Source organism: Lepisosteus platostomus, chromosome 5, assembly GCF_059453375.1.
Source record: "Lepisosteus platostomus isolate fLepPlt1 chromosome 5, fLepPlt1.hap1, whole genome shotgun sequence".
NCBI classification, from domain to species: Eukaryota; Metazoa; Chordata; class Actinopteri; order Semionotiformes; family Lepisosteidae; genus Lepisosteus; species Lepisosteus platostomus.
In genome coordinates, this window is record NC_142615.1 from 65,480,229 (window position 1) to 65,503,765 (window position 23,537).

Below are 23,537 nucleotides of genomic sequence, written 5' to 3' on the forward strand. Positions count from 1 at the left end.
AGTGTCTTCTCCTCTCACAAATGGTCCGAAGCACAGGAGCCAATATTAGAGAAAACAACAGGTGTTTAAACAGAGTATGTCCAAATGTCAGCGACAACGTTTTGTCATTTTGTATAAACGCAAATGGTTCATCATTTAAAAGCCAACGACGTTCTTTTTCTCCCTGGCGCTAATAAGCTACAGTACCACACATGCGAGCTGTTGAGTGAAAGGAAATTCATATGTGCGTAGGAAGGCAGAATAAAATCCAGAACTGTACTGGTGATATTGATAAACAGGGCCGATGTTCACAATAAAACGTTATTGTATAAAACATTAAGATTCATAAATATATTTTTTTAATCATGCAAAGTGTCTGTTAAACCATTCATGAACGATTTTTAGACAAAAAAAACACACCATTATATGAGAAAATACATTTACTATATGTGCATTTAATGTAAATTGTTGCCCTGCTTTTTTTTCATAAATACACAAGCTTGTTATGTCTTATGTCAGAAATAAACTGCATGAAATTCGATAAAGCAACAAAAAGTAAGCGCCACAAAGACAACAAACATTTGCGTTTATATTGCACTGTTATCTCGAGCCTTTAAACTTACTTTAAACGCAATTTGTTTTTCTCTGTAGTTCTAAGGCTTTGTCATTTAGGTGTGCTGTTTTTTTCTACATGTTGTAAAAAAAGTCACTAAATCATACGAAACATAAAAGCTCCAATTGTAAACAATTGACCATTCATATTCCTGAATTTTAAACCTATGGAGTATTTTAAACCTTGTCTTCGTATTTGTGAATATTAGAGCTCCTTTTCAAAAGCTGTCACTATGGATAAGTGCTTAGGTTTCCTGTTTTTTTACCCAGGCGGTCCAGGTTTGGCTCTTGGTATAGGAGCGCGTCTGTGTTGCCTTCTGGATTTCAAATGAGCAGCTCAGTGCAGATCAGCATGTACATTTGTCTGGACAGTAGAATTTTCAGAAAGTGTAGTTGGATTATAGCACGTGCCCCTGACGATGTTATTGATACGTCACATGTGCTCTTTTTTGTATAATATTTATTTTTGTTGTTCAAATAAAAAACGGTTTCTCCGTTTTCCTCTTCATGCCGTTGTCAGCTAGCACAACAAGACGGGAAAAATGCAAGGGGGGGAAGAGGAAGCGGCTGTCAGGAGCTTTCTACCTCCTTTTGCTTTCACTTCTCTGTGTTTCTTTCCACAGCGCCGTGCACCTTTTCATTGCTCGCGCTTTCAGAGCCTCCGCACGGCACACGACTCGACATCACGACGCGCATTGAAGTGAAAACAGGAAGCGCTGCGACATGCACTGTGCAGATCCCGCCACACTAAGAGGTGAGTGGGTCTGTTCGATGCACAAAGAACGCTTTGATAAGCGTCAAAGGCAAGTCATTCCGAGTTGGTCGTCTGTGTTTTCCGTTCAGACGCGAAATGCTGAAATGATCTCTCGGCTCCTCGGTTGTCATTTCTGCTCCGTAAAGGAATCACAGCACGCGTCGGCTTCCAGCACGGTGGGTCGGGACACGATGCCGGGGGGTCGGAGAGAGCGATGTCTTCCTCGTTAGTATAGGACCTGTCACCTGTCCCCACCTGTCACGCGGGAGACCGGGGTACATCAGGACGCGCATTGAAGTGAAGGCAGGATGCGCTGCGACATGCACTGTGCAGATCCCGCCACACTAAGAGGTGAGTGGGTCTGTTCGATCACAGCGCTAGGCGAATCCCCAATCCCCTTTTGTGCGTGGCGACAAAAGAAGGCTGTTTCCGCCCGGTTTCGAACCGGGGACCTTTTGCGTGTGAGGCGAACGTGATAACCACTACACTACGGAAACGGTGGTAAGACGTGCCCAGCGGCCCAGTGCTGAGCTTCGCCAATGCGATTCAGCTGCTTCCAGTCCAGTGGACTGTGCTCTCTCTCCAGAGACCAGCACGCCTGTCATGGATGGAGCAGGAAAGGCGGCGCCACATTCTACAGCCCTCTCCACGCAATCGACGAAATCGGGCTACTGAAGTGGAGTAAATCGCTTCTCCAGAAAGTGCAAACATCATCTTGGAGAGTCTAAATCCTATTGCCGAAGGTCAGCCCTGTCTACCAGAGTAACCCTCCCACAGCGATGATCAGCTCGTCTCACACGCGAGAAGTTTCGGTTGGAAACAAGCGCCCCCTCTTCTCGCACGTTTTGCACGTTCGAGCGGTTTTAATGCGGCTCTTTCGTACACGGTGCTGATCTTTTGGAAAGCAGGAGGCAAAACGGACACGTTCCCATACCGGGAGTCGAACCCGGGCCGCCTGGGTGAAAACCAGGAATCCTAACCGCTAGACCATATGGGAGCACACAACCCCGCTGTTCCGGGCATCATGCAAGCAAACTACGTAAATATGAGAAAACACGCAAGAGAGTTGTCACTCAGAGTGTCGAAGGGTCGATGTATACTGGGGCTCAGTTGAAATGCAACGTCAGGACTTTTCCGAATTATGTCACACGAAGAGAGCACAGCCTTTTCCGCCCTGCCACGTGTGTCTCGGTAACTCGCCGTGATCGTATAGTGGTCAGTACTTTGCGTTGTAGCCGCAACCGAGTCACGGCAGAATAGGGGCGTCTGCTTTTACTACTTGTACGAATGAAGGCAAAAAAAAGCCAATCGATGTGAACGAACGGCACTTTACAGAGGAGTACTGCCTGACTGGATTGTTGATGAACGACAGAGGCCACTCCGACCTCTTCTCGGTTTTCTTCAATGACTTACTAAGGATCTTCTACACATTCGCCCATGCAGGGGAAGCCAGTTACACCAAAGCAAACGCAGGAAAGTGCAATTCAAGCAGAGACCAGGAGGGACTTGTTTACACCGAGAGTGGTCGGAGAATGGAACAATGCGCCCAGCCCTGTTGCTGGAGCCGATTCTTGATGAGATCTTGGGCTCACTATGAAGCCCCCGCTGGATGCTAATCTTTCTGTTGTTCTTGCAGGTCCTGCGCTGCTTTTGAGCCGACAGAGCTCGTCCTGGTCTGTCGGCACAGCCCAATTGCAAATGATCGGCTCCGCGTCCAGTGTGTGATCTCCTGTTCAAGCCCAAGCGAAGACACAGTGAGCCTATCTGTCAATAATAGTAATACAGTGTGGGATGTCCTGTCCCAGTCTGAGGAACAAACAGTGAGCATGTCTCTCAATAATAATAATAATACAGTGTGATCTTCTCTCCCAGCCCGGGAAAAAAAACCGTGAGCCTGTTTCACAATAATAATAATACAGTGTGTGATCTCCTGTCCCAGCCTGAGGAACAGACAGAGAGCCTGTCTCTCAATACTAATAATACAGTGTGTGATCTCTTGTCCCAGCATGAGGAACAGACAGTGAGCCTCTCTCTCAGTAATAATAATACAGTGTGTGATCTCCTGTCCCAGCCCAAACGACGACACAGTGTGCCTATCTGTCAATAATAATAATACAGGGTGCGATCTCCTGTCCCAGCCTGAGGAACAGTGTGCCTGTCAATCAATAATAATATTACAGTATGTGATCTCCTGCTCCAGCCTGAGGAACAGACAGTGAGACTGTCTCTCAATAATAATAATACAGTGTATGTCCTCCTGTCCCAGCCTGAGGAAAAGACAGTGAGCCTGTCTCTCAATAATAATAATCCAGTGTGTGATCTCCTGTTCAAGCCGAAGCGAAGACACAGTGAGCCTATCTGTCAATAATAGTAATACAGTGTGGGATGTCCTGTCCCAGTCTGAGGAACAAACAGTGAGCATGTCTCTCAATAATAATAATATAGTGTGGGATCTCCTGTCCCAGCCTGGGGAACAGTGAGCCAGACTCTCAATAATAATAATAATACAGTGTGATCTTCTCTCCCAGCCCGGGAAAAAAAAACGTGAGCCTGTTTCACAATAATAATAATACAGTGTGTGATCTCTTGTCCCAGCCTGAGGAACAGACAGAGAGCCTGTCTCTCAATACTAATAATACAGTGTGTGATCTCCTGTCCCAGCCTGAGGAACAGACAGTGAGCCTGTCTCTCAATAATAATAATACAGTGTGTGATCTCTTGTCCCAGCATGAGGAACAGACAGTGAGCCTCTCTCTCAGTAATAATAATACAGTGTGTGATCTCCTGTCCCAGCCCAAACGACACAGTGTGCCTATCTGTCAATAATAATAATACAGGGTGCGATCTTCTGTCCCAGCCTGAGGAACAGTGTGCCTGTCAATCAATAATAATATTACAGTATGTGATCTCCTGTCCCAGCCTGAGGAACAGACAGTGAGCCTGTCTCTCAATAATAATAATACAGTGTATGTCCGCCTGTCCCAGTCTGAGGAACAGACAGTCAGCCTATCTGTCAATAATAATAATACAGTGTGTGATCTCCTGTCCCAGCCTGAGGAACAGAGAGTGAGCCTGTCTCTCAATAATAATACAGTGTGTGATCTCTTGTCCCAGCCTGAGGAACAGACAGAGAGCCTGTCTCTCAATACTAATAATACAGTATGTGATCTCCTGTCCCAGCCTGAGGAACAGACAGTGAGCCTGTCTCTCAATAATAATAATACAGTGTATGTCCGCCTGTCCCAGCCTGAGGAACAGACAGTCAGCCTATCTGTCAATAATAATAATACAGTGTGTGATCTCCTGTCCCAGCCTGAGGAACAGAGAGTGAGCCTGTCTCTCAATAATAATACAGTGTGTGATCCTCTGTCCCAGCCTGAGGAACAGACAGTGAGCCTGTCTCACAATAAAAATAATACAGTGTGTGATCCCCTGTCCCAGCCAGAGGAACAGACAGTGAGCCCGTCTCTCAATAATAATAATACAGTGTGTTATCTCCTGTCCCAGCCTGAGGAACAGTGAGCCTGTCAATCAATAATAATAATACAATATGTGATGTCCTGTCTCAGCCTGTGGAACAGAGAGTAAGCCTGTCTCTCAATAATAATAATACAGTGTGTGATCTCCTGTCCCACCCAGGGGAACAGTGAGCCAGACTCTCAGTAATAATAATACAGTGTGATCTACTGTCCCAGCATGAGGAACAGTGAGACTGTCTCTCAATAATAATAATACAGTATGTGACCAACTGTCCCAGACTGAGGAAAAGATAGTGAGTCTGTCTCTCAATAATAATAATACAGTGTGAATTCCTGTCTCAGCTTGTGGAACATACAGTGAGCCTGTCTCTCTATAATAATAATATAATATATGACCTCCTGTCCCAGCCTGGGGAATATACAGTGAGCCTGTCTCACTATAATAATAATAATACAGTGTGTGATCTCCTGTCCCAGCCTGAGGAACAAACAGTGAGCCTGTCTCTCAATAATAATAATACAGTGTGGGATCTCCTGTCCCAGCCTGGGGAACAGTGTGCCAGACTCTCAATAATATTAATAATAATAATACAGTGTGATCTACTGTCCCAGCCTGAGGAACAGACAGTGAGCCTGTCTCAATAATAATACAGTGTGTGACCATCTGTCCCAGACCGAGGAAAAGACAGTGAGCCAGACTCTCAATAATAATAATACAGTGTGACCTACTGTCCCAGCCTGAGGAACAGACAGTGAGTTTGTCTCTCAATAATAATAATACAGTGTGTAATCTCCTGTCCCAGACTGAGGAACAGACAGTGAGACTGTCTCTCAATAATAATAATACAGTGTGGGATCTCCTGTCCCAGCCTGGGGAACAGTGTGCCAGACTCTCAATAATATTAATAATAATAATACAGTGTTATCTCCTGTCCCAGCCTGGGGAACAGACAGTGAGCCTGTCTCTCAATAATAATAATACAGTGTGTAATCTCCTGTCCCAGACTGAGGAACAGACAGTGAGACTGTCTCTCAATAATAATAATACAGTGTGTGATCTCCTGTCCCAGCCTGAGGAACAGTGAGCCTGTCAATCAATAATAATACAGTATGTGATGTCCTGTCTCAGCTTGAGGAACAGAGAGTAAGCCTGTCTCTCAATAATAATAATACAGTGTGGGATCTCCTGTCCCAGCCTGGGGAACAGTGTGCCAGACTCTCAATAATATTAATAATAATAATACAATGTGATCTACTGTCCCAGCCTGAGGAACAGACAGTGAGCCTGTCTCAATAATAATACAGTGTGTGACCATCTGTCCCAGACCGAGGAAAAGACAGTGAGTCTGTCTCTAAATAATAATAATACAGTGTGGGATCTCCTGTCCCAGCCTGGGGAACAGTGAGCCACACTCTCAATAATAATAATACAGTGTGACCTACTGTCCCAGCCTGAGGAACAGACAGTGAGTTTGTCTCTCAATAATAATACAGTGTTATCTCCTGTCCCAGCCTGGGGAACAGACAGTGAGCCTGTCTCTCAATAATAATAATACAGTGTGTAATCTCCTGTCCCAGACTGAGGAACAGACAGTGAGACTGTCTCTCAATAATTATAATAATACTGTGTGAGCTCCTGACCCAGCCTGGGGAACATACAGTGAGCCTGTCTCTCTATAATAATAATACAGTGTGTGATCCTCTGTCCCAGCCTGAGGAACAGACAGTGAGCCTGTCTCTCAATAATAATAATTCAGTGTGGGATCTCCTGTCCAACTCTGAGGAACAGACAGTGAGCCTCTCTCTAAATAATAATAATACAGTGTGTGATCCTCTGTCGCAGCCTGAGGAACAGACAGTGAGCCTGTCTCTCAATAATAATAATACAGTGTGTGATCTCCTGTCCCAGCCTGAGGAACAGACAGTGAGCCTGTCTCTCAATAATAATAATACTGTGTGTTATCTCCTGTCCCAGCCTGAGGAACAGTGAGCCTGTCAATCAATAATAATATAGTATGTGATGTCCTGTCTCAGCTTGAGGAACAGAGAGTAAGCCTGTCTCTCAATAATAATAATACAGTGTGGGATCCTCTGTCCCAGCCTAAGGAACAGACAGTGAGCCTGTCTCTCAATAATAATACAGTATGTGATCTCCTGTCCCAGCCTGGGGAACAGTGAGCCAGACTCTCAATAATATTAATAATAATAATACAGTGTGATTTACTGTTCCAGCCTGAGATACAGACAGTGAGCCTGTCTCTAAATAATAATATAGTGTGTGACCACCTTCTGTGGTCTGTTTCAAATCCGCCCGCGATGAGACACCGAGGAGAAATGAAGAGCCCCAGTCGTGCTAGAAAATCACCCGGGAAAGTGACTTTCAATGTAGGAAAAAAAAGTCGTTAGTAACAGACATAATATGTTTGTTTTGTTTTTTTAATCGCTGCGATGTGTGCCTAAGCTCATACGACTAAGAGTTGCTCCCTTTGTCTAGATCTGGTAACCTGCTCGTCGCTGGTGGGCCAGATCGTGTCCCCCGTCTCTACACTGGGGCATTAAGACCCACACAGACCGCAGGGTGAGTGCCCCCTGCTGGCCCCACTGAGAGGTCGTATCCCACCTACTCCGCTCTCTGAGAAAAGCAGTATCTTCAGGCCCTGACATCCCACCCCTGCCACTCTCTGCGTAAATAAGTATCGTCAGGCCCTGACATCCCACCCCTGCCACTCCCTGCGTAAAGAAGTGTCGTATGGCTCTGACATCACACCCCCACCACTCTCTGCGGAAAGCACTGTCGTATAGCCCTGACACCCACCCCTCCACTCTTTGAATAAAGCAGTGTCGTCAGGGCCTGACATCCCACTCCCACCACTCTCTGTGTAAAGTAGTGTCATATGGCCCTGACACCAATCCCTCCACTCTCTGCATAAAGCAGTGTTTTATGGCCCTGAAACCCTCCCCTCCACTCTCTACATGAAGCAGTGTTGTCAAGCCCTGACATCCCTCCCCCGCCACTCTCTATGTAAAGCACTGTCGTATGGCCCTGACATCACACCCCCACCACTCTCTGTGTAAAGCACTGCTGTATGGCCCTGACATCACACCCCCACCACTCTCTGCGGAAAGCACTGTCATATAGCCCTGACACCCACCCCTCCATTTTTTGCATAAAGCAGTGTCGTCAGACCCTGCCGATCTCTGCGTAAAGAAGTGTCGTATGGCCCTGACATCCCATCCCCACCACTAACTGTGTAAAGTAGTATCGTCAGGCCCTGACATCCCACCCCTGCCACTCCCTGCGTAAAGAAGTGTCGTATGGCCCTGACATCACACCCCCACCACTCTCTGCCGAAAGCACTGTCGTATAGCCCTGACATCCCACCCCTCCACTCTCTGCATAAAGCAGTGTCGTCAAGCCCTGACATCCCACCCCCACCACTCTCTGTGTAAAGCAGTGTCCTATGGCCCTGACATCACACCCCCACCACTCTCTATGTAAAGCACTGTCCTATGGCCCTGACATCACACCCCCACCACTCTCTGCGGAAAGCACTGTCGTATAGCCTTGACACCCACCTCTCCACTCTCTGTGTAAAGCAATGTCATCTAGCCCTGACATCCCACCCCCTCCACTCTCTGAATAAAGAAGTGTCGTATGGCCCTGACACCCACCCCTCCATTCTCTGCATAAAGCAGTGTCGTCAGGCCCTGACATCCCACCCCTCCACTCTCTGCGTAATGCGGTATCGTCAGGCCTTGATATCCAACCCCCGCCACTCTCTGCGTAAAGCAGACATGTTACAGACATTTACAACAAAGACATATTATAAAATATTGACATATACTGTAGGCGGCTGGAGCATTATTGGGAGACAGACTCACTGTTCCTCAAGCTGTGACAGGAGATCACATACTGGGCTGCCAGATCAACTGAGTTCCCTCCTCCCTCTCCCAGTAGGATTGGGACCCGTTTTGATTCTGGCAGGTGTGGGAACTCTGGGATTAGATTTCTGAATTTCGGGAAGAATGTTTCTCTAATCCCAGAGTATCTGTCACAGTGCAGTAGGAAGTGCACCTCTGTCTCTATTTCTCCCCGCTGGCAGTGGGAGCACAGCCTGTCCTCTCTGGGCAGCCAGGTCTGCCTGTGTCGCCCAGTTTCTATGGCCAAGTTGTGGTCACTGAGCCTGTACTTCGTCAGGGTCTGTTTCTGTTTGTTATTTTTTATTTTGGTCAAATATTCAGCTAGTGTGTATTGTCTGTTTAAGGTTCTGTAGCATTCCAGTTTATGTTGTATTTGTGTGTGTGTGTCCCAATGTGTGAGATATTGCTGTTTGATCTGTGCTGTGATGTGGTTGAGTCTGGGTTGTGGTGCTCTAGCAGTGCTGTCCTGAGGCTGGTTAGTGTCGGTGTCACTCACTGCGAGTGTGATTTCAGCAGAGTCTCTGTACTCTTGGGACACTTGACTCACCTGTCTCTCTCTTTCTCTCCCTGTGCTGTCCCTCTCCTGCCCCCTCTCTCCCTCCTCGGACTCCAGCTGGAGGAGGTCCAATCACCACCTCCTGTGAGACAGAAGAAAAAGAAGGTGGGTAATGCTCTGATCCTCTCTTTACTCCTGTCCAGTGTCCAGTCAGTGTGTCTGTATGAACCCCTCTCTCTCTCATTGTAGTGTTCATGTACTGGAGTGTCCAGTCAGTGTGTCTGTATGAACCCCTCTCTCTCTCAGTGCAGTGTTCATGTACTGGAGTGTCCAGTCAGTGTGTGTGTATGAACCCCTCTCTCTCTCAGTGCAGTGTTCATGTCCTGGAGTGTCCAGTCAGTGTGTCTGTATCAACCCTTCTCTCCCAGTGCAGTGTTCATGTACTGGAGTGTCCAGTCCGACTCTTAATGTGACTCTCCTGTCTCTGCTTCAGAAGCGCTGGTGCGTCTTTTTAAACTCTCTGAGCTGCGTGTCGGTGGAGACAGATGATCAGGACGAGCCGATGGAGGCGGCGGAGACCGTGGGTCAGGAGAGGAAAAGCGAGGGAGAGGAGGAGCAGGCTGCCGGGAAGGACAAGAAGAGGAAGAGGAGGTGCAGGTGAGCAGACAGGGGGGCGCCGCCCGGTCGTGTCTGTGATTCAAGGAGGAGTCTCCTCTTGCTGTTTGATGTCATGGTGACGTCTGTGTCGGTGTCCCTCACACCTGCAATAACAATATTCTTTCCAGGTTCCTTTCCTGGTTCTGTGCCTGCTAAGATCTGGACTGGACTGGACTGAATTGGACTGGACCGGAGCTGAGGGACACCAGACGACTGGACTGCAGCCTAGGGACACCAGACTGGACTGGACCGGAGCTGAGAGACACCAGACTGGACCGAAGCTGAGGGACCCCAGACTGTGCTGGACCGAAGCTGAGGGACCCCAGACTGGACTGGACAGGAGCTGAGGGACACCAGACTGTGCTGGACCGAAGCTGAGGGACCCCAGTCTGGACTGAAGCTGAGGGACCCCAGACTGTGCTGGACCGAAGCTGAGGGACCCCAGTCTATGCTGGACCGAAGCTGAGGGACCCCAGACTGTGCTGGTCTGAAGCTGAGGGACCCCAGACTGGACAGCACTGGAGCTGAGGGACACCAGACTGGACTGGACTGGAGCTGAGGGGCCCCAGACTGGACTAGACTGGAGCTGAGAGGCCCCAGACTGGACTGGACCAAAGCTGAGGGACCTCAGGCTGTGCTGGACCGAAGCTGAGGGACCCCAGACTGGACCGAAGCTGAGGGACCCCAGTCTGTGCTGGACCGAAGCTGAGGGACCCCAGACTGGACCAAAGCTGAGGGACCCCAGTCTGTGCTGGACTGAAGCTGAGGGACCCCAGACTGTGCTGGACCGATGCTGAGGGGCCCCAGACTGGACTGAAGCTGAGGGGCCCCAGACTGGTCTGGACTGAAGCTGAGGGGCCCCAGACTGGACTGATGACCTTTTGTTAAGCATCAATAAATTTGAAAAAAAATCTGTTTAGCTTTTGGTTTTTTACCTCCCCCCCCCCTAAGGTTGCTGCTGGGAGAGGTGTGAGTGGGGCCAGCAGGGGGCGCTCTCACCCTGCAGTCTGTGTGGGTCCTGATGCCCCAGTATAGTGACGGGGGACACTGGACTGTAAACAGGCGCCGTCCTTCGGATGAGACGTAAAACCGAGGTCCTGACTCTCTGTGCTCGTTAACAATCCCGGGGTGTTTCTGGAGAAGAGTAGGGGTGTTACCCCAGTGTCCTGGCCTGATTCCCCCCCTGGTCTTGACCCATCATGGCCTCCTTATCACCCCCCTCTCTGAACTGGCTCCATCCCTCTGCTCTCCTCCCCACTGAGAGCTGCTGTGTGCTGAGCAGACTGGAGCATCATCCAGGTAGGGGCTGCACACTGGGGGGGCTGGAGGGGATCCCCCTGACCTGGGAGGAGCTCTGAGTGGAGAGTCCAGACTTATAAATTATTATTATTATTCGTGCTGCACTGGGCTTCAGTCCTGGCAGTGAGAGGGGGACTCTGTGATCAGTACAGATACTTATGACTGTCTAATAATACACGATACAAATGGAAAACAGGGTAGCGCTGTAGTCCCTTCGAAACGTTTTGAACTGCCAGAAGAAGTTTTCACAACCCGGACTCGTGAAGGTACAGGTCTTCTCCCTTCGTCCGGAGTAAGGTGAGAGGTCACCCCCTTGGGGCGCAGTATCCCCGATGCACCCCCCCACCACCGCCCAAAACGACACACACTTCTGTGACGATTGGGAGACCCCGGTTCGACCAGCCCCTGCGGAGAGAATACGCAGACTCCACACAGAAGGGTCACCTCGCCATTTATTCCAACAGCAAAACAACACCAGAGAGAAACGGTCTCCGAAAGATAAGCGCACACCGGGAAAAACACGACGGGGTCATTACAAATGGGAATAGGAGTTCTTTTTTTCTTTTCCGGACGTCAGTTGTATAGTGTCCTGGTGATTTCTCCCGTTTCGAACGGAGTTTAATGTCGCGTTTCTACTTTATTAGAGAGAGGCACTGAACTTTGGGGAACGTGACATCCACCCAGTATTACTAGTAGGTTGATAAATATAAATGTTCTTTTTCCCCCCGTATGATACCTCGCGAAATATAACGATGGCCAACTCCTTAAGTCGAAATTTAAACCCTTCTCACGCTACAAGACAGTCCGTCAACATCGCCGCGGCCCGAAGCGCGACCTTCGGTATGACGTTGGTGGAAGGGGGTAGGGTAAGTACGTCACAGCCGGGGGAAGCCCCTATCACGTGAGAGGGGTGCGGCGGGCGAAGAGCCCCCGGGGGCGAACAGAAGTTGATTTGCGTGGGGTGTGGAAACACTACACGACCGGGCAAGCGAGCCGTTTTTTTTTTGTTTTGTTTTTTCCAGAACATCAGAACAACCGCAGAGATGACCATCGATCCACCTCCGGACGTTTCCTTTTTTGTCCTCTTTGGCCCCCAAAATAAAAAAAAAAACTGGGATCCATCGTGGCGTTGCCAAATTAAAACGTCAACCACTTTTCGGGCTTTCGTGCTGTCCATGATGAAACCGTCATGGTTGTGTAAGCATACGTTACGTCACAGACCGGCGGCGCTCGGACGTGAGGAGTGTCGCTACGTTTTTGAAACGGGCACGTCAGACAAGATCTCTGACAAGATCTCCGAAAAACCCAAACCTGTAAGATTCAATTTCAATTCAGTTTTTTTATATAGCGCCTTTCACAACAAGAATGCCCCAAGGCCCCGAACAAAGGAGTTGTTCCACACCCCCGCCACCCTCTGTGTACAGTAGAGCCCCCTGTACTGACTGGAGGTTCGGTGTAGGCGCTCGCTCCCTTTAATAGGGGTGAAATCTAGTCATGTGAGACAGGGGGAGGAACTGAGACATTATTAATTGTATGTCAAAATGTGAGTATCAGGAATCAACATTTTATTGCTGATTGGCAACTTTAAGTGTTTTGGGGCATGCAGGTAATGTTTTAAAATGAGTCTTCTTAATGCAATGAGTTTTGGAGGCGGATGGAATTTCTTGAGGGTTCCTGAAACTATTCCTTTGGCCTGGACAGTCCATCACAGGACACACACACACTCACACACCCTGGACAGGACACCAGTCCATCACAGGACACACACACACCCTGGACAGGACACCAGTCCATCACAGGACACACACACTGTGAGCAGTGTGACAGCTGATCCGCTGTGAGAGCGGTCAGGAGTGTCTCCCTCTGGTGGCTGCAGGCGGTACTGCTGGCGCTGTGGAGTCTGCACCAGTAACCCCCCCTGGGAGACGCACAGAGATCATTCTGCACCAGCAGCCCCACCTGGGAGACGCACAGTGATCATTCTGCACCAGTAACCCCACCTGGGAGACACACAGTGAGCATTCTGCACCAGTTACCCCACCTGGGAGACTCATAGTGATCGTTCTGCACCAGCAACACACCACAAACACCCAGATCACACTGTAGAATACACACAATGCACAAAAAACACATCAGGAGGTGTCACACTGTCCCCCCAGTCTGTGGAGGAAATGCAGAGGGCAAACAGAGGTTGTGACCTCTGACCTGAGTGACTCTCCCAGGGCGCTTGGTGCTGCTGCAGGATTCATCTCTGGGGGAGACACTGGGCTGCGTGTCAGTTCACAACACCGCAGAGCCATTAACCCTGCTGGAGAACAACCTGCAGCTGAACACACCCCAACACTCACGTTTCCACAGATGCAAACTCGAGTGGAATGGCATCCAGACACTTCACTGCTGGACTTTTAACAAGCTTCAAGTCAGAAAACCACCCAGAACGTCCTCTCGCTCAGTGTGACAGGCGCTTTTATTAGAAAGAAGGGAACCTGACATCTTTTTAACTTGACGTCTTTTTAACTTGACATCTTTTTATAAGCGCAGTGAATTCTGCGCCGTACAGAAGTACAGAATGTGAGTCAGTTCAACAGCAGTTTTATCAGGATGTTGATGAAATAACATGTTCATGCTGCTGAACTTCTGTAGTTTCTCTAAATGCAGTATAATGAAAGCAAATGAGATCTAAAAGAAAGACCATGTTTGACAGGTGCAGTATCACTCGAAGCCCACAGAGTTGTGTGAAGAAGGCTAGAGTCTCCGAGCAGTCCCACACTGCCTGGACTGGACACTCTGCTGTCAGACTGGCTCCGAGTCTAAACTGGACACACACTGGTCTGTGGACAAAACACACGACAGCAGAGTTAGACACTCAGAGCAGAGATAGAGCTGGACATCACCCACACCCACACACACACACACACTGGACTGACAGAGCTGGACACCACACACACACACACACTGTACTGACACCACACGCACACTGTACTGACAGAGCTGGACATCACACACACACACACGCACACTGTACTGACGGAGCTGGACACCACACACACTATATAGGCCACAGGGGTCTGTGCAGGAGCTCATGGCAGCGACAACAGGTCCTGTCAGAAGCAGCAGATCACGTCTCAGACAGCGAGTCCTGTCTTGGGCAGGAGGGTCCTGTCTCGGGCAGCGGGTCCTGTCTTGGGCGGGAGGGTCCTGTCTCGGGCGGGAGGGTCTCAGACTCACCTCCTCCCACTTCTGCCGGGCAGAAAACCCGTCCGTCCGGCTGCTCCCTCCAGCGCAGGGTGTGGTTCCCCAGGAGACCCTGCTGGGCCAACAGGTCATCCATCTGCAGACACAGACGGACTGAGCTGTGTGCAGTGACTCAACACTCAGGCATGCAGCACTGTAGGACAGCTCACACAGCGGCAGCGTGCGCCTCAGACACAGCGCTAACACCCCTGGATTCGAGCAACACGGGTTCGAGCTGTGAAACATCGTGTCGCAGAGCAGATCTGCTCCGTCTCTCCTGCTGAGCCCTTGATCTGAATCCCTGAGGATCAGGGACAGGAAGGTTCCCTTTATAGCCCACCTGTCGACATCTGGAACAGTCTGGCTCGTCGCGGACGCCCTCCTCGGAGTCTGAAACGCTCCCTTCCTGGGGGAACCCCAGTCACACACCAGACACACTCAGCTCCCAGAAGGGGCTCCCGCCTACCTGCTCCAGGAGTCTGTGTTTCGTCTCGGCGTCGTTCTGAATCTGCTGTCTGCTCCCGGCGATCTTCAGCCTCAGGATGGTCCTCTTCCCCGTCCTCCTCTGTGGATCTGGGGCGACAGGCATTGCAGGACAGAGAGACACCCGAGAGAGAGGGAGACAGAGAATGAGCGCTGTTGCCCCAGTTTGAAAATTGAATCAACGTTTGCCACCACATTTGACTTGCAGTCCAGAGCGGTCCCTCAACACTGGTATTCACCAGCCGTGCCCACTGGTTCACCCCTGATGCAGGTGTGAGAGGGGGAGAGGAGGGGGGCCGGCCTGCAGTCGGGGGGTGTGGGGTCACTAACAAGGCCGACAGTCTCCTGGTTCTACACTGGAGTGTGAGATCGAGCGCAGATCTCTCCTCGCTCAGCGGTCAGGCGAGAGGCCTGGTCTGAGAGCAGACGGCTCTGCTGTCGCCAGCTGCTGGTCAAACATGTGCAGAACAGGGAGTCGCCCTCAGTACCTCTGGAGCAGAGGAAACTCAGCTGCTCCTCACAGCTGCGGTTAGTCCAGAGCCCCCTCTGTCTCTGTCCAGGGCTCCACAGGGGATGGAAGCAGGCCGGCCCGGGGCTCCCCCTGCGCCCCAATTCTGATAGACCAGGGGAGCCTCGTTCGCCCAGAACCAGGACCCCGAGACTCGGTTCTGCCTCAGGCCCAGCAAGACCAGAGTGGACTCAGCAGACTGGGCCTCTTCAGCAGCGTAGCTCTGCTCCTGGTGTGACTGGATATACGCCAGGCCAGTGTGGTGAGTCTGACAGTGATCCAGGGCCTCAGCCCAGGACTTCTCCTCTCTCACCAGGACGAGCTCTCTGCTGTCTGGAAGAGAGAGATACAAATTCTGAATCTGTGTCTCTGTAGGGTCCCCAGACGCCCCTTCCGGACACGAACCCAAGTGGAAAACGGAGCCGTCCTCACCCCAGTGACAGAAGAAGGGTCTGATCTCACTGCAGTCTGTCTCTGTCCATCTTCCTCTCGGGCTGCCCTGCAGGTCCACCTGCGCACATCTCTGTCCACCTGCTGACCCAGGCTGCCCTCCTGCCCAGTTCCTGAAGCTGGACGCCCCCTGGTCTGAACACTTCCAGGGCTCGTTGTACAGGCCGATCCACACCCTGTGACCCCGCGCTGACCTCCAAACCTCCTCATTCTCACTCTGGCTCCTCACACTGACCAGCTCTGTGTGCTTCTGTCTGCAGAGACTCTGGGCTTCAGTCCAGGTCTGGTTGAGTTCAATCAGGGTGACGTCACTGCGCTCTGAGCAGACAAGAAAATGTATCAGTGAGTCAAAATGTCAGTGAGATACTGGTGTGATGGACTGTCCTCTTACCTGTGTCGAGTGACAGTGGTGAAGCGTGTCTCTGATTCAGAGCAGCGAGACGTCAGTGAGACACTGGAGTGATGGACTGTCCTCTTACCTGTGTTGTTGAGACACATGAAGTAGTTTCTCTCCTGATAGTCTCTCTCTTCCCATCCTCCCTCAGAGTCCATCAGCACACCGACGCGCCCCTGGGTTTGAGTGTAGGGGGTCCCTGCAGCTCCCCCAGACCCTGGGTCACTCTGTGTGCTGTTATACAGACCAATCCAGGCTCCGTCTGCTTCACCAGTGTTTGTGAGGCTGAGAAGTTGCCTCTGCTGCTCCTCAGTGAACACAGTGACCAGGTCTGTGTGATTGTACCGGCAGTATTCCTGAGCTCGAACCCATGTCAGTTTATAGCGTATGAAGTGGTACTGCTCAGAGGAGTCTGTAGCTGTAAATAAAATACATATAGAAATAAGATTTCTGTACATTCTGAAATTGTCATTTACTTGATGTTCTGTCTCCAAATTCATCATTGGCTCCTGATGTAGTTCTATGCTGCTGCTGGGAGACCAAGGTCAGACGAGGGAGATACAGCTCTCTGCTGCTGTTCTCTCAAGCTGGATTCTCCTGAGACAAACTCAGCCCCCTGAGCTACTGCCTGGGGCTCTGGGACAGTCTGTCAGGGCTGGACTCACCAGTGTAGCAGAAGAAGGGGCTGGGATATGTTCCACCTGCATCGTTCCAGCCACCTCTTTTATTATTATTTTTATTTACGTTATCTTTTAAATAGATCTCCATGTACAAGGCTCCTCCTCCATTGTGCTGCCCAGGACTCCAGTTGCGAAACCCAGAGCGCCTCCCGTCAGCCCACTCCCAGCCGTCCTGGAGCAGAGCGATCCAGACAGCGTGTCCCTGTGCCGTCGTCCTGATCTGTTCAGACTCTCCCACACTGTCCACCAGGGGCAGGTCGGAGCAGCTCTCTCTGCAGTGTCTCTGGGCTGCAGCGAAGGTCTTGTTTTCCCTGATCAGGCTGTACTGCTGGGCCCCACCTGCGAAGACAAAGATCAGGTGTAACGGTGTGTACAGCTGTGAGACTACAAATCCCATAGTGCTTTGCACACCACCATTTCCTGTTTCCTGTTCATTCCGGTGTATAGTTAAATAGGTAGAGGTTTATTCCTGAAAAGAGAAGACAAGAAACACGTTTCAGCTGTGATGCCTTCAGCTGTGTGTACCAGCAGAATTCCTGAGCTCGAACCCATGACAGTTCATCATGTATAAAGTGATACCAGTCAGATGAATTTGTAGCTTGAATTTTGTTTTTATTTCAAACTACTCTTTATCGCATGCCTTTGTTTGTTTCAGGACAATAACATTCTCTGTGATTTGGAGAGATCTTTGTGGTGAGTTTATGTTTTCTGATGCTGTATGATGTTTGTGATCACTGCTCTATCATGCCAAGAGGCGTTAGTAGTGACAGCTTACTGTAATAAAGAAAATAAGATTAATAGATACATTCCAAGAAAAGGGGCCTGGATAGGTCTTTTCCCATGACGTGATGATCCCAGGGAAAAGGTAGTGTTGAAGTCTGTCCATTTTGACTTTGGCGTGTATGTGAGTGCATATAATTTAGGACTACGTTTCCCAAGATACAATGCTCATCGCATAATGACTGCAAAGTGAGATGAGACTACAGATACCAGAATGCCCATGCAACCCAGCTCTTCCTGCTTCCTGTTCTTTTCTGTCTATACCTAAAGACAGATCTCAGATTGAGCCCTGCGTGCAGTGTCGTCTCACCTTGACTCTCACATATGAAGTAGACCTCCTCGCTGCAGTCTCTCTCCTCCCAGAATCCCGCTGCGTTGAGAACAGCACAGGGGAGCTGACTCCTCCAGTGGGTGAAGGTCACGACCTCTCCGCCAGACCACCGCCAGCTCTCTCTGCAGTCTCGGTACAGGCCTATCCAGGCTGTGCCACTGGGCAGGTTAGTGGTGTTGAGGACTGTGTCCATGTCTGCTGTGCTCTTGACGGAGGCCAGGTCAGGGGTGAGTCCACAAAGTAGAACTTCCTGATGAGGCCGGATCCAGGAGGACAGAGCACTGGGAACACAGAATTATGGGTTGTGTAAGTTTCTCAAATCCATCTGTATTGCAGTTCAAAGGGTCTGTACGCTCCAGAGTCAGGTTGTTTAAATCTATTGTGAGTCACAGTAGCACCACAGTCCTGCTGTCCTCCACCCGAAACTCACTCGTCACCCCGCCGGTGAGACAGGTGACCCCACCTATCTGTAACGGACAAGTCTGTGGGTGACGGAGTCCTCTCTGTGGTGATGTGAACCAGCTCTGGCAGTGTGGTCAGCCCATCCATTATCTAATGTGCTTTGGCAACACTGATTCTACCCATCGGTCATGCTAATAAAGCACCTCGAATTGAATTGAATAGAACGTCGCTTTATCAACCCTTTACAATTTCTTGCATTAGGAATTTATCTTTTCATGAATAGTGAGCTGAATCTGCAGTCACTGGGGAAGAGTGCAGGTGAGAGAACACAGCCCTTTGGCAGTAGCAGCATTAGAAGGAATAATGCTTCCTTACAGTTCTAGAGCTCTTTCCTGGACTCTCCCCTCAGAGCTCTTCCCAGGTCAGGGGGATCCCCTCCAGCCCCCCCCCCCCCTAGTGTGCAGCCCCCACCTGGATGATGCTCCAGTCCGCTCAGCACACGGCAGCTCTCAGTGGGGAGGAGAGCAGAGGGATGGAGCTAGTTCAGAGAGGGGGGTGATTAGGAGGCCATGATGGGTCAAGACCAGGGGGGGAATCAGGCCAGGACACTGGGGTAACACCCCTACTCTTCTCCAGAAACACCCCGGGATTGTTAATGAGCACAGAGAGTCAGGACCTCGGTTTTACGTCTCATCCGAAGGACGGCGCCTGTTTACAGTCTAGTGTCCCCGTCACTATACTGGGGCTTCAGGACCCACACAGACCTGCTGCAGGTTCTCTGACCTGGGAGCAGAGTCACAGGCCCACCTGTCAGGAAGAGAAGCACCAGCCCCTTCCTCTCCATCCCGGCAGATCCGCTCAGAGGCGAAGGCGCGGTGTGGCTCCTGGCTCCGGGTTCGAATCCTCCTGCGTGACACAGCAGAGGCGCGTCTGACACAGCTCCTACAGGTCTCTGGCGGAGCTCGGGTCTCGCTCATGGGCTCAGTGAGATCTGAATTAACTCAGCCCTGCTGGGCTGCTACCGATCCCCCTGGCTGGTGTGGATCGGTCACTAGTGGAGACTGGGGGAGACGCAGGAATCTGGAGAGGGGCAGGACCCCCCTCTCCCACTCAGAAACATGGGATCCGGACTGCTGGGAGAGATTCCCGACTGGATCCATCAGTCTCCTCCTGCTGTCCTGCTCTCCCTGCTGATAGCATCAAGGAAACGCTGCTGCTGTCTGTGGCTCTTCCTCTCCTTCTCCCTTCTCTACATTCTCTCCACTCTCCTTTCTCCTCTCCTTCTCCCATTCACAGTTTCTCTCCTCTCTCTTGTGCCTCCTCTCTCTGCTGATAGCATCAAGGAAACACTCCTGCTGTCTGTGGCTCTTCCTCTCCTTCTCCTCTCTCTACTCTCTCCACTCTCCTTTCTCCTCTCCTTCTCCCATTCACAGTTTCTCTCCTCTCTCTTGTGTCTCCTCTCTATGCTCTCTCCTCTCCACTCTCTCTACCCTCTCCCCTCTCTCTCTCCTCTCTCTGTGATCCACAGTATCTGTCCTGTCTCCTCTCTCCTCTCTCTGCTCTCTCTCCTCTCCACTCTCTCCCCTCTCTCCTTTCTCCTCTCTCTATGATCCACAGTTTCTCTCCTCTCTCTTGTGCCTCCTCTCTCTGCTGATAGCATCACGGAAACACTCCTGTTGTCTGTGGCTGTGTCTGTCTGTGGGAGTGAATGGAGCCATTGATGCAGGAGTGGAGGGGTCAGGCCTGGGTCATGTAGGGGAAAATCAAACAGCCACCGTCTGATGCCATGAGAGACAGAATATTTTTAATTTCCTGTTTGTCTCCCTCTCGCTCAGTATCCCCCTCTCTGTCTCATACCACTGTCTCCCGTCTCTATCTCCCTGTCTTTCCCCTCTCCCGATCCCTCCCCTCTCTCCTCTCTCTGACTCTCCTGCCTTCTCTCTCCTCTCTCTCCCCCATCTCTAACCTGCCTCTCTCTCCTCTCTCTCCCCCATCTCTAACCTGTCTCTCTCCTCTCTCACCCCCATCTCTAACCTGTCTCTCTCTCTCCTCTCTCACCCCCATCTCTAACCTGTCTCTCTCTCCTTTCACCCCCATTTCTAACCTGTCTCTCTCTCACCCCCATTTCTAACCTGTCTCTCTCTCTCCTCTCTCCCTAACTTTCTCTAACTGCAGAGGGATGCACCTTGAACTGAAACCGCAGTGAGGAATAACCAGCTTCCTAAGTAAACAAGTTTCCTACGAGACTCAGACTTAGCAGAACTAAAGACAAGGAACACGGATCTTCTTCTGCGTTGCTGGGTAGATAAAAACACGCAGGTTGCTACAGAAATGAGAGCAGCCTGTGGACCTGCTCTCCAGACAGTATCTGTTGATCCCGTTAGAGACACCTGTACTCGTTTAAATCTCTTGCAGGGCAGCAGGCAGCTACTGTCTCAATAACAGGAGGTCCTACACTGAGGGGTCACTGTGCCCTGAGACTTACCTGCTCAGCGCTGTGTGTCGGTGGGTCAGGACGTCTCTCCAGGTGAGCTGTCTGTGCGATGTGTCTGTCTGTCTGTGTTCTTTATTCCTGACTCTCTCTCCTCCTCTCCTCTCGGACACAAACACAGACGCAGCCGGGATGCAAATCAGGGGGTTTCAGTGGGAACAGTGCAGGAAGCACAAACCAGGCTGGAGGACGGATGGACACACACACACTCACTCACATACTCTCACACTCTCACACTCTCACACACACTCACACTCACACACAGCGCTGTGTTCTTTTCTCTTTCAAACACCGGAAATCTTGATCAAGGAGCTCCCTTCAGACTAAAGAGGCTCAGTTCCTCCCGCCTGTCAGTGTGGGACACTCCCTTCAGACTAAAGAGACTCAGTTCCTCCCGCCTGTCAGTGTGGGACACTCCCTTCAGACTAAAGAGACTCAGTTCCTCCAGCCTGTCAGTGCGGGACGCTCCCTACAGACTAAAGAGGCTCAGTTCCTCCAGCCTGTCAGTGCGGGACGCTCCCTTCAGACTGAAGAGACTCAGTTCCTCCAGCCTGTCAGTGCGGGACGCTCCCTTCAGACTGAAGAGACTCAGTTCCTCCAGCCTGTCAGTGTGGGACACCCCCCTTCAGACTAAAGAGACTCAGTTCCTGTTGGTCCTCAAGCCCTCTACACTCTAGGGGAGACGGGGTCTCCTGCTGCTGCTGCGCCCCAGAGCACTGGAACCCTCTCCCCCTGAGCTCGACGCCTGCGTCTTCAGAAACGCTCTCCGTTGGTTGTCTGCTCCCTTCCAACCCTCTACTACACTTCCAGTCCCTTGAATTTAATTGTACTACATCTGGTTTTTCCCATCCTTTGACATTGCTTTCCTCCTAAGGCTCACTTTGAGAAGCCACTTTCAGAGGTGTTCCAGTATTATTATCCAATTCAACTTGATTGTCATTATACTCACACAGGCACGTAGTTGAGTGAAAAGTGTTTCTCCTGAGTCACTCAGGTGCAGTAAGTAAATAGGACAGCAGATAAGACAATAGACAGTAACACAATAGCAATAACAGTAACATGTAATAACATAATAATATCATAATATAATTATATATTATTATTATATATAATAATTATTATTATAATTATTATTATTGGGATGAGACTGGGCAGTGGCTAACAGTGGCTCCACCCTGGCAGAAACACCCCCTGCTTTACAAGTTTACAATCCAACAGAACTTCAGCCGGAGCTCTTCCAGATCCTCTCTCTGGTTCCCTTCTCCTTGTGTCCCTTCGGAAGAGGGCAACAGAGGGGCTACAACTTCCTTTGCCTCGCCTGCAGACGACGGGAACGTGCCGCCACCACACAGCATGAGTGACAGTACGGGCACGGAGGGCCTGTTTCCCCACCCAGAGGGAGCGTCACACCCCCCCTTCTCTGGCTGCAGACGTGGGGGTGCACGGGGGTATCCCCCAGAGCTCACAGCCGGTGCCCTCTGGCCACCCTCTGGTGTCTTTCAGGACACACTGCGGTCCGAACCTTTGAGCGCAGCTTGTCTGAAAGGTGTTCACACCCGGTCTGGCTCCCAGGAAAGACTCTGATCTGGGCTTGAGTGACCTTTTGTAGAAAGATCGATACTTTATTGATCCCGTGAGGGGAAATTGCAGTGCGACAGCAGCTTAACACAGACAACACAGCCACAGTGTGCCGAATGATACAATAATAATAATAATACAATACAATACAATCAGTTCAGTGAGGGGTGCACTAAAAGAGTTTCTCACAGTCCAGGACACACAAAGAACAAACTAGAACAGCACAGCACGCAGACAAATCGTATCACACACATGAATATAAATATAGATGTAAATATAGATATAGATATAAATATAAATGTAAATGTATTTTTGTGTTGACAGCACAAAGACTGTCGAAAAATGTTTTGACTGAGAATTTAGGAGATCGTTCCTTTTGTCTATTTGCGTATTTGCTCCACTGTTATCTTCCTGTTTTTTTTAATTATTTGCTATATTTTCTCCTGTGATTCCTCCTATCGTTACCTTATATTGGGTCATTAAGCTACGGTGTTTCTTACCCATTCAGCCCTGTTTGCTGGGTTGTTAGATGGTCTGATTCCCAGTTTCGTCTCCTTTGTGTTTGATCGCAGCTCGTCTGGAAAGGGTCTTGACACCCTGTATCGTTCACACCACGCCGTGTCGCAGACGGTGGCTGCCATCACCCACTTCATCTGTCTCTGGAGCTGTCATCGAGAGCACACGGAATTTGACCGGAAGCCAGTGCGGGGACTCCAGGATAGGAGTAACGTGAACACTTGCACTAGACCTGGTCAAATGACTTTATGTCATTGCCCAAAAATCATACATTCTGCACAACAAGCTAGGAAAAATGCCACTGGTGGGATGCGGACCCAGGATCTCCTGTTTACTAAACAGGCACTTTAGCCAACTAAGCTATGGCACCGCTCAGAGACATCTGTGCTCAGTGCGTGCTGAACCTGCTCAAAGAGCAAGTTGCCTCCTTTACATGCAATGGCAGCTCCGACACTAAGTGAAACGAAGAGAAATGGCTTTTATCTGGCACTTT

At 50.2% G+C, this 23,537-nt stretch overlaps 1 protein-coding gene and 2 non-coding genes across 4 annotated transcripts; all 3 read right to left on the bottom strand.

Moving 5' to 3' along the window:
- Positions 1–1,769: 1,769 nt before the first annotated feature.
- Positions 1,770–1,842, bottom strand: trnav-cac (transfer RNA valine (anticodon CAC)). Its single transcript has one exon. It is a non-coding gene; the product is annotated as a tRNA-Val (tRNA).
- A 428-nt stretch (positions 1,843–2,270) lies between these two features.
- Positions 2,271–2,342, bottom strand: trnae-uuc (transfer RNA glutamic acid (anticodon UUC)). Its single transcript has one exon. It is a non-coding gene; the product is annotated as a tRNA-Glu (tRNA).
- A 12,573-nt stretch (positions 2,343–14,915) lies between these two features.
- On the bottom strand, positions 14,916–21,208 carry LOC148671433 (macrophage mannose receptor 1-like). 2 transcript variants are annotated; one of them, XM_088631771.1, is made up of 8 exons: positions 20,945–21,208; positions 19,267–19,365; positions 18,037–18,338; positions 16,932–17,285; positions 16,352–16,684; positions 15,855–16,190; positions 15,403–15,755; positions 14,916–15,004 (listed from the first exon to the last, which is right to left on the bottom strand). In XM_088631771.1, exons 3-7 carry the CDS (start codon positions 18,248–18,250, stop codon positions 15,421–15,423), a joined length of 1,572 nt encoding a protein of 523 aa, XP_088487897.1. In that variant the 5' UTR covers positions 18,251–18,338; positions 19,267–19,365; positions 20,945–21,208; the 3' UTR covers positions 14,916–15,004; positions 15,403–15,420. The 2 variants fall into 2 exon arrangements, with proteins under 2 accessions (XP_088487897.1, XP_088487898.1); XM_088631772.1 differs by lacking the exons at positions 19,267–19,365; positions 20,945–21,208 and having other exon boundaries at positions 18,037–18,383.
- Between the last annotated feature and the right edge of the window lie 2,329 nt (positions 21,209–23,537).